Genomic DNA, 11,448 nt, shown 5'->3' with positions numbered 1-11,448 from the left:
GTGGGACCAGGTCTTAGCACTAATGAGCTAGAGGGAGGACTCCACAGTGGCACTGGAAGTAGCAGTGTCCACATGGTAGAAGGAGCTCCCCAAAATGGCTGCTGCCTGTGTCCATGTTTCCAGGGTGAACTGTAGTTACCTCCTGCCTATCCTGGAGACTCTCCAAAATCAGCAGGTATGTCTGACCCAGGCTCCTCTCAGATTACTGCTTCTGCCCTGGGTCCTAGAGCATGTGAGATTTTGTGTACACCCCTTAACAGTGAAATCTCTATTTTTCTCAGCCCTCTGTAACTCTCAGAAGAAAGCCCTGCTGGCCTTCAAAGCTATATGCTCTGTGGACTTGTCTTCCTGGTGCAGGACCCCTGGACTGGGGAGCCTGACAAGGGGCTTGAATCTCTCCTTTGGGGGAACCTCTGCAATGTAATTCTCCAGTTTGTGGGTCTCCCACCCAGGGGCATGGGACTTGACTGTATTGTGAATTTGCCCCTCCTACCTGTCTCTTCTTTATGTCTTTATTTGTAGAAGATCTTTTTTGGCAGGTTCTGGTCTTTTTCATCAATGGTTGTTCTGCAGATTGTTGTGATTTTGGTGTTCCAGTGAGAGGAGGTGAGCTCAGGGTCTTTCTAATTGGCCATCTTGGCCAATCTCCTGAACACAGTTTTCTGACCCCAGATTGCCTACAGTGTCAGGACTCTGGATCCAGTGCTCCCGAGGACCTCAGGACTGAACTGAACTCTCAGCCAACTTTCTTGATATGATAAGTAAAGGTCAGAGCTGTGAATTAAGAATCTCAGACCCTGAGGGAAAGAAACCTTGAGATGAAGAGCCTTTAGGAATGGTGTCCCAGCTTCCATGCCCTCTCCTGGTGGGTGAGAGGCCTGTGAGAGTGGGTGTGGATGAGTGGGCATCATCAGGAGCAGTTTTCTCCTAGAGAGCTGGTTCTACAGTAGACTCTAACTCCTGGGCTCAATGCTTGTGGTGAATGACCCACAAGAGAGCCTGCTGCGGTCAGTTTACAAGTGAGTAGGAAGCAGCAGGCCTCAGAGGAACTTGCAACCTTCCTGAGACACAGGATCACTGGAGTTGGATCAGAGAACTGCTGTAGACAGGTGCAGTGAACACGCTGAAGGGGGATAATCTTGGTGCAGCTGGAGGCAGAAAGACTGAATAGCATATCGTGTTGATTTCATGTAGCAACAAAAATACATGGACACAAACCCAATCCAGCCTGTCATGCTTTTGAAATTCTGATATATCAGGGTCCTGTTAATCTTTCCTGATAGGTCTGGTCATAGGAGAGCTGTTGGGGAAACCCAGAACAGAGCTTGCCATGCAGATACAACTATACAGGACTGTGACCTTTTTATGTAAATGGCTGGTGGGATTGATGGGATGTGTGTTTATCATTGGGATTTTTTCACGTCTCCAGTTCCAGGAAAAGAAAAAGCTAAATCATTCAGGTTTGATTTAATTCTCCACCAGAGAGAATTTTACATTAAAAAGGGAACAGACCTCTTCTGATTTCTGCAAGTCTCAGTACAGCTGCAAAAAACACATCATGTAGGGTATGAAAGTTACCCAGAAACTGCTGAATGGAGCAGCTGCTTTCTGCTAACCATCTCTACCTCAGTGTTGCCTAACTTTGAACTCAAGCTAAGGATTCTAGAAATATACTGAATGTGATGCCTTATAGCTGACACTACAACCAACCCTTGAGGGGCAAAAGGGAACATAGAGAGGGTAATGCTGCATTGATTTATGAAATGGGAGTAACTGCAAAGACCAAAAATGACAGTGAATATTTGTGTGGAATGGATAGAGAGCAGAGAGTCGAGCTAGTGGGAAATCACAGCCACTTACCTGCTATGACTTCATTCAGTTAAAAAGAAGGCATCTTCCACTGTCCAATAGTAAAAATGAAACTGACCTCTATTTGTAGAGGTCGTAATTCCAGCTTACATCAAGGATGCAAAACAGCCTATGTCCTGAAAAGAGGTTATGATGTTGCCAAAAAAACATTTTGGATTCATTAGCAGTTAGTTGAAATGACAGATTTGGTGACATTACCAGGTCCTGCCAAATGTATGTCAGGTGTCAAATGTACAAGACCCTTATGTTTATAAAGACATTTGTGAGAATGTTAGAACCTTTCATTGAGACCCAATCTTGTAAGTGAACCCAGTCTTGGATACACATGGGAATTTGCAAAATCAAATTCGGAGCCACCTTTTTCTCTCTTACCCTAAACTCGTAATACTGAGAATCCTTTTCTAACAGTACATAATGTTAGGCTCATATTGGGTATCGAAATGCTTAAAAAAGTAAATTGGTTTGCCTTTTTTTTTTTTTTGACAAAGTGTTTAAAATTGGCAAGGGGGAAATAATTTTGTCTTCAGCAATGTACGTGAGAACTAATCTTTCTCCCAGTAATCTACTAGCATTTAAAAACAATGTCTTTAAACCATTTAATAATTACGTTTGTAACCTATCTCTAGGAACTACAGTTAAAGTCAGAATATAGTACATTCTGTGGACAAAGCTGACTGAAAAAAAAAAAACTAACAATTTACAGGTATATAATTTTTAAGTATGCTAATATAATATCAACCTAATTGTCCTTTATTTTGGCTTATCTAATTTACAAACATGATTTCTGAAGTTGAACAGTATTTGTAATGGCAATGTCCAAAGCAGTTTTGGCTGAGTGAAGTGCTATTTGTTGAACAAAAATGTCGTTGTTTGTGCAAGTTTAAACATTTCATAAGGCCAGCTGAGTTCATTTCAACCCTACTTACAAAATCATTACTGGCAAGTGAAATGGGCTGAGGGGTAGAGACAAGACTTTTCAAGCTTCTGAGATTTATAAAACCAAATTCTTCAACCATTGAAAGTAAAATCAAAAGGTCACAGACAATTGAAAGGTACAGGTTTAAATCTCAGAATTAAAAAAGAGTTCCAGCAAGAGGAATATTTACAATGGAACAGTGAGGAAAATGTTTTGTTACAGTCAGAAACACGGAAAATATGCTGTTGAGAATTGTTGGCTCTTAAGTAAATAAAATCCACACTGAGACTATTAAAGTATCAAAGTGATCTACTCTGTGCCAACTCTCCTTTGTTCTGTTGTTATAAAGAAAATCCATTATTGAATATAATGCAGTTCAAGTTAAATTATCAAAGACATTTTCCTTTTCCAAGCTGTGGTTTACCATATGCTATATATTCTTCTCTAACAATTTTAGTACACCTCCATCAGAGAACCATAGGCGCAGAGATAAAAGGAAATTTTGAGTCATTTTAACTTCCTAACCAAGGTACAAATCCCTTCCAAACTAGTCATTCGACTCACTCATAACTGATGCTCAATAGAGATGAAATTTTTTTGGATGGCAAAATACTAGATTTAAAAAAAAAATACTTTGAGATGTTCATGGCCTGTTAGTGGAAGAAAGCATCCTTGTCCACTGGCTGCCTAGACTGAAACACTCTAGTGACAAGGGAGCTCACCACATTGCAAGGAAACACATTCTCTCAATGGGTAGCTTGACAATTAGGACGGTAAGTGCTAAACTGAGCTTTACACTAACTGGCCCTGGTTTTGTCTTCTAGAATATACCTACTCCATCTTTATTAGCCTAGTTTTCTGAAGATTTTTGAGAGGACTATTCTGTGTCCTGTATGGTTTCTTCTCCATGCGGCAACCTCATTTCACTTTTATTTTCACTAGGCTTAAACGCCCTAAGGGCTTTTAAAAATTCATTATCAACTGAACAAGCTTAACTGTTAAATATGCAAAGTTGCTCTTAAAACAGCAATTTCAAATTATGACATTCAGAAAACAAGAGTTATAGCATTCAATTGGATTCAATTTGGGATTATCCCTTTGTAATTAGGCTAGCACTGACTAACAACAGATGTTTAGGGGAGAAAAAAAGGATGGAACGCCTAAGCTTGCCAACACTATGTATATTTGAGGGGAGGGGGCATGATAAATTTTTATAATGGAACGCATGTGCTCTAAGACAATGAACTTGATGTTTTTAAGTACTGAAATCTAGTAGTTTAAAAGTCACAGGATTAATTAGGTCACGTTTTAGAAATAATGCTACAGTCTAAATATCTTGTTGGTGAGAAATAACTCCGCTGTCTTGAATGAATAAAACAAAGGACTGACTCAAATGTTAAATTTTCGTCTAGTGGTGATATATTTGGCACCTTTAGATGCTGTAACAGATCCAGGATAGTTTAATTTCAGGAGACTTTATTTAGTCTCCAGAATGGCCCCTCCAATCCCACATCCATGCAAGAACACAAAGCCAAGGGGTACACTAAAAAAGAGACTGTTTTATTGTGTCATTTATGACATGGACCCCTTGTTGACAGGAATGGCCGAGGGTAATCTTGGCATATTGCACAGGTGTGATGAAGGATGCACTGGTGATCCTCTGGCTGCTGAGGCTGTTTCCTGGTCCTCCCAGACCTCCATGCATGTGTGGGCCAGTCACAGAAATTTCATTACCACTTGGTGTATACATTTAACAAGTCTTTGGTCTTAATAAGCACCATTACAAACCCTCACATTAAGGGCATTATTATTCTAGTTTATAAATGTTTCAATGATAAAAAATAGCACGATTACAGTATACACACACTTAATTTACATGTAATGTATTATACTCATAACTGAGATAAGCTACTGAACTAACTTTGGTTGATTGAAATTAATGAAGTATTTGAACTGAATACTTGTAATTTGGTTTCTAAGTTGTGTAAATATTACAGTGCATTTATAAATCTAGTTTGAGAATTTACTAGCACCAAATAGATATTATAAATGGCCAACCTAATACTTGTATTTGGAGAAGCAAAGTTTTACAATTTGAAAAAATAGAACAGTCCATAAATTGAAAGCACATTCCTGTACGTCTGCTAGAAGGATGGCACGTCAGCATGAATAGCCAACCCCAAGTGGAAATACATGTCCCAGTTTTCAAAAATAAACACATATGACAAGGTAGCTTAGCTACATACATGAGAAGCCTGAGAAAGTGGTTGTTTTGAACTAGGGTAGTCACCTGTACCTTGCTTTTGTAATACAAGAATAGTGCTTATTTATAGCAATTTACGTGGTGAAAGACTGTACCTATAATATGAAGATTCTGATTGGGGGAAAAATTCAGTTCTACCTATCTATCTTTGTTTTTTAATTATTTGGTCTCTGGATGGTGAATTAATGAAGCAAAATCTGAATTTTCATCTTCAGATTATCACCCAGTTCACCACTGAGGTAGTCTTTGTCATATTTATCTTCTAGCTGATTAAGTTCTTTCTTTTTATAAAGTGGACTACTACTGATTTGTAATGAATAGGTTCCAACCACTGGCTTCTTCTTTGTGAAGTGGAGGTAGCTGATCCCTTCCTTTTGGTTGATTTTAAAGAAGCCGTTTTCATTTCCAGATTCAATCAAGTATCTGTTGTGATTCGTCAGAGTCGTAAGGGCTGGAAGGAGTTCTAGGATTCGGACCTTGTTATTGATGTGGGAAATATTGAAAGCAAACACGGCTGTCTTCTCAACATCCCAGCTTGCAAGACTCACATTGGCTTCTATCTCAGGCTGTTCCTGGAAAGACATATGGCAATGTGTTAAATAAAAGGTAAATATGCCACTCAGTAAAGAAAAAGTGACTCAAATCTCACACTAACACAACTTTCTTCTCATGATGTATATACTGTATTGAAAGTGAGTATTCATAAAATACTGCTTAAACCACAAATGTTAAATTGGAACATTTTTATAATGTTAAAAAATATGTCAAGGAGAAAGTTGAAATCACTTGTATTTGGCGGTCTTCTATTGCAGTGGGTCTCAAAGTATGGTCCCCTACCAACAGCATCAGTATCACCTGGGCATCTGTTAGAAATGCAAGTTCTTGGTGTCACCTGAGACCTAGTGAATCAGAAACCCTGGGGATGTTTTCCAGAAATCCGTTTTTTTGTTTTGTTTTGTTTTGTTTTTTGCAGTACGCGGGCCTCTCACTGTTGTGGCCTCTCCCGTTGTGGAGCACAGGCTCCAGACACGCAGGCTCAGCGGCCATGGCTCACGGGCCCAGCCGCTCTGCAGCATGTGGGATCTTCCCAGACCGGGGCACGAACCCGTGTCCCCTGCATCGGCAGGTGGACTTTCAACCACTGCGCCACTAGGGAAGCCCCAGAAATCCGTTTTAACAAGCCTTCCAGATGATTCAGATGCACACTCAAGTTTTTTTTTTTTCTTCCTGGATATCAGCACATGATCTGCTTGCTTTTTTTTTTTTTAACATCTTTATTGGAGTATAATTGCTTTATAATGGTGTGTTAGTTTCTGCTTTATAACAAAGTGAATCAGTTATACATATACATATGTTCCCATATCTCTTCCCTCTTGCGTCTCCCTCCCTCCCACCCTCCCTATCTCACCCCTCTAGGTGGTCACAAACCACCGAGCTGATCTCTCTGTGCTATGCGGCTGCTTCCCACTAGCTATCTATTTCACGTTTGGTAGTGTATATATGTCCATGCCACTCTCACTTTGTCACAGCTTACCCTTCCCCCTCCCCTTATCCTCAAGTCCATCATTTCCCAAACCACAGCAGATGGGTTGCAGCACTGATGCTAAGAAAGAACCAGTTTATTTCAATTTTATTCACTGACGCAAAACCATCCACACCGAAAGACACACCTATGAACCTACTTCCTGGCTCTGATGATCTGCTAATATTCAGTGCTTTCCACTGGCTTCTTGCTTGCCTCTCTGGGACCACATGTGCTGGATTCTCTGGGCCTGCAGCCAGAGGTCTGGGTGAGTATCTGCATTTCTGAGTTGACTGAAAGGCTGCAGCAGCCGTAGGCAAAGAAAACCAGGCTGCTTGAGCTCCATGTTGTTTTTGTCTAGAATCCAAGTTCCCTCACACTCCACATGGCTCTTTTCAGTAGAGGAGCCTCTAGCTTTCAGAACTTGTCATCCCTGTGTAGGGAGAACTATGTCACTTCACTATTCTGCCCACTTGCTGTCCTGGATCTCAGACCTTGTCCTTTCAGCAGACTTTGGGTGGGTGTTTGACTTTCTTTTTGGCTAGACAGAGGAAATGAGCAAGTATGTGAAAACCTTTGAATGGCCACTCCCTAAAAGCAGCAAGAAACTCCAGAGAGCCCCACAGACCCTTGTAAAATACAGCCTAGAGCTCAGGGAATGTCTGGATTTTCTCCTCAGGGAGATTTTTCACACTTTGGGGCATCCTTGGAGGAAACCGTAGGAATCTGGAGGATCTTTCTGCAGTAGGAGACATCAGGAGAAACCACCTTCCGACCTACCTCAATGTTGGAGGCATCTGTTTCATTTGCGCTTCTCCGCTTCCTGCCCCGTTTGGGGTAGCCGTTGATCTTACACTCATAACACGCCTCTGGGGAGAGGGAATTGTCATCCATTTCACCACTGACAGGTAGCTCTGGGTTTCCTCGGCCCAAGCCCATTCCAGAAACACAGTGCCTATGGTAGAAGGGAAACATAGATGTTTTTCGTTAGAATTGGGAGATGGAGGAGGGAGAGTTCTGGTGAAGCCTGGACCCTCTCTAGTGACATTCAGTCCTTGATTATTTGTCCACTGGATGATCGGCTGGTTCTGAGAACAACAGTGAAGCCCTCGGTGTTTGGCCTCAAATTCTCAGTTCCCTGGGTTGACTGATTTGTTTTTACTGTCTCTCAAAGCCCCGTTTTGCATATTTATTTGTCCCTTCACTTCCCAAAGGAAATGTGGCAGGTGTTTTGCTGTACTGCTGGGGAGGAAACGGGGAGTGGAAACAAGAGAAGAACAGAGGATGAGGGAGACCATGTGACTTGGGAGGTTCAATAAAAATGCCTTCTTTTTATGAAACAGGCTCCACATGAGTGAGAAAGGGATGAGACATCACTGTTCAGTTCCTTGCCCTCTTCCTGCTTAACTGATACTATCACTGCCACCTCCACTTCCACCACCACTGCTGTCACCGGCCTTCACCACTCCGGCTTCTGAGCAATCTCTCCTATTATCAGACCTCTCACTTTGGCTGAAGCTCCTCCTGGAGATAAGAAGAAAGCTCTAGGTGATACCTGAGGTTGATTTAGATATAAATTGTGAGGATATGCAATGTATAAAATACATGTATCAAAGCTTGCCCAACTGTGGGAAATTGTTTCAAATCATTCAAAACCACTAGGTTCACTGGCTCTGACTCATGTGAGGCTGGATAAACAAACCCATGCCCAAGAGAGAACTAGTTCAGCTGTTTTTCTTTGCCTTTCAGTTTTTAAAGCCAAGTTATGGAGGGAGGCTTGCATGTTTCACAAGTACCTTGTTTTGTTATTCTGCTTACTATTTCGTAGGCCACTTGGAATGTATTTACCAGGCTCCTCTTTCAAAATGTGTTGAAATATTTGAATGATCTTAAAAGAATCTTTACATTGGGGTAGGGTCCACTCTAGTGACTCACGGAGGAGCCCAAACTGTTATAAATGGGTAGATCTCTACTACTGGGTCCACTACTGGGTCCATAATGTAGACCAAATACTGTTTTCTCTTTCTGTATTAGTTGATCTGTTCTTTATAACTCATTTTCCTTTATGCCTTTAAGATTCAAAATATAATGCCAATAAGAAGAACACTTTGTATTTTGCAGCAATTTACAGGTTTCTAATATTTTCTGTAATCTTGCTGAGCTGGACACATTTCCTTTCCTTGTCCTTTAATCTTGCACCATGAAATGTGTAGAAACAATAAAATGGATGAAATGATAAATGCTCATCCTGTATGTGTGTACATTCACATAATGATTAAATTATTGGAAGGCAAACCCGAAATTCACAGGCTTTTGGCTCCTTTCTCAGAACTCCCTTCCAGTATTTTCATATCCCTGGAACACCACTTACAAGAAGTGTGACTATAAAGTCCCACTGGCCAGAAGCCAGTTTGGAGTGTCACAATTTTTGCTGGGAAAATGGTTCTGGCATTAAACTTATAAAGAATGAGTCTACTGAGAGCCAGACACAAACATCTGGAAATCTGAGTCCTATTGCTGGCATTCTGTGTGCTTCCCATGAAACATTCTTTTACCTTCTACACACCCCAAAATGAATCACTTGATGTTTGTGTGTCAAGAAATCAAAGAACACAAAATTAACAATTTGATATATACATATATGTGTGTGTTGTGGAATATGTGACTTTGTGGGGGAGTATATATAAGTGTGTGTGTTGGTGTGTATATATATGTGTATGTATATTTAATGTCTGTGTTCCTAATTAAAAAGTTAAAATATGAGCTCCTTCACAGAATAGCCAAAACCAAGACAGCCAAGTCCAGATTAATTCAGTGGGGAAGAAGACCTAAACTTTGAAAACTTAACACTAACTTTTAAATTACTGAGTAGAATAAAAACACATCTTTCCTGCCCCAGCTCTCACACATACAATGTGGTGAAGTATTCTACCTGGAAAATACAGTAATTCTCTTAACTCTTATATTTAATGCTATTTTGGCAATTTTTAATGTAAATTTAAGTCTGAAATGTAAAATATACTTTAAAACTGTAAAGGACTCCACGAAAGGTATCTTTTTGGTTTATCCTAACAGGAGCTAGATGAGAAGGCATTTTAAGTCGAGACAGAATCCTGCTTGCCCCAGGAGAAGGCTGCATCAGCAAAGTGCAGCCTGAGTCCAGTTCTGTCACGGGTCGCAGCCCCTGTACTTCCTGAGAGATGAATCACTTTCCAACAAGATGTGAAGATCAAGAGAATGAGACAGATAAGCCATAGAGCGAGGTATTTACAATGTCATTTCATTATTTTGTTTGACATTCTATGAATTTCCAGAAACCTAGATGTCCCCTTTCAAATAAAATAACCTAAAACCTTTGCAGCGCTAATTGGAATTAACTCAAGAATCATAAAAAGTATGGTTCTACTCTACTAGGACAGGTCATTTTGAATTAAATATACTTAATTATGTTATGAATGAGAAAGCCTCCAACCACAACCATGGCTAGCAGTGCTTACCCTTGGCCTATTCGGAAGTAGCCAGGTGGACAGGCACAGAGGTAGCCGCCCTCGGTATTGGAACAGCCATAACTGCAGGGGGCCTGAGAAGAGCCACATTCGTTGATGTCTTGGCACCCACCACTGAACTGTTCGTATTGGAAGCCAGCAGGACACATGCACTTGTAGCTCCCCAGCGTGTTGTGGCAGGAGGCTCCTCCGCAAATGTGAGCACTGAGGCATTCATTTTCATCTGCAGAAAAAAACCAGAAGACACCACATGTGTGATACCGGCCAGAGGTTTCTATGGAGGTGTCTGGATCAGGCCACTTGCTGCCGGCCAGCTGGCCCTCCCCTAGGCTCTTGGGAAGGTAACACAGGCAGGGGTGGCTGCAGTGGGAAAGGGAACAAGAGAGAAGGATGTGGAAACAGATGTGGTCTCTTGCCATATGGTGAGCAAACGTGGTTTCTGAGGTCAAGTGCACCAGGCAGAGTACATTAGGGAATGGCATTCTGAGGACCAGCAGACTCCAGTTCTCATCTGAAGCCAATACTTGCATGTTCTGCTCTACGGGAGCATCCCGTGTAGAACGTGGGGATGGTTCATGGCTAAGGTTCAGGGTTCAGGGTGGGAGGGCAGGAATCAGTTCTTTGCACCTTTGCTTCACAAGTGCCCAGTAATAGGATGATTATCTCCACAGCAGAGATGAACCATATTCCTGGAGGCTGCTTTCTCAGTCTTCCTTTTTCAGGATGAGTAGTGCTGGCAAGGGCTGACATCCTGCAGGAAGTGTTGGCCCACTAGGACTTCATTTTCAAAAGTCCATAAAAGCCCCCAGGTGCTTGCCCTGGGGATGAGTAGTGTCTTCTGGTATGTCTGCTCCCATCTCTGAATGGGCCCCCTTATCCAAACCACCTCCTTGCCCAGAGTCTGGGCCATGTCTAAAGCTAAGTATGGCTGGAACAGATTCAGTGCAGACTTCACAGGCAATAATTGGGGAAAACCTACAAGAGACACAGATGCTGTAGAAACAGCTACAGATAGGGACCGGCCAAGTCTGATGGCAATAAGTAGGAAAAAGAAATCTAACTTTAACAAATCAATTCAAAGGGAAAAAAACCCCTCAAGTTTCTCATCATGTCTGATGTATACTTTTTTGAAATTTCCAATATATTTTTGTAGACCTGCCTTTGTAGGGCAGCACGGAAGTTTGCTGGTAAGACATTTCTTAAGTGCTGGAGCCCATTTTCAGGCATATGTTCATATGAATGAATGTGATTGACTTTCTCCTCACTTAGCAAATACCTACTTCCAATGGAAGAGAGGAGAAAGGCAACTAACACTTATTAGATGCCTACTGTATGACAGTTGGGATACTAGGTATTTCACTCCATTTACTTA

At 41.4% G+C, this 11,448-nt stretch overlaps 1 protein-coding gene across 1 annotated transcript in view; it reads right to left on the bottom strand.

Moving 5' to 3' along the window:
- Positions 1-5,230: 5,230 nt before the first annotated feature.
- The window catches only part of FBN1 (fibrillin 1), a gene marked incomplete at both ends in the record, with an annotated part of 254,926 nt that continues 248,708 nt past the window's right edge, over positions 5,231-11,448 (bottom strand). Inside the window, 3 exons of the mRNA XM_079700378.1 lie at positions 5,231-5,620; positions 7,351-7,525; positions 10,068-10,299. Coding sequence (XP_079556504.1) covers positions 5,231-5,620; positions 7,351-7,525; positions 10,068-10,299 — 797 coding nt within the window. The remainder of the gene's footprint in view (positions 5,621-7,350; positions 7,526-10,067; positions 10,300-11,448) is intronic.

This window comes from Hyperoodon ampullatus (assembly GCF_949752795.1).
Source record: "Hyperoodon ampullatus genome assembly, chromosome: 3".
NCBI classification, from domain to species: domain Eukaryota; kingdom Metazoa; phylum Chordata; class Mammalia; order Artiodactyla; family Ziphiidae; genus Hyperoodon; species Hyperoodon ampullatus.
The sequence above is the reverse complement of the archived record's forward strand: the minus strand, read 5'-3'. Positions and strand labels throughout refer to the sequence as shown.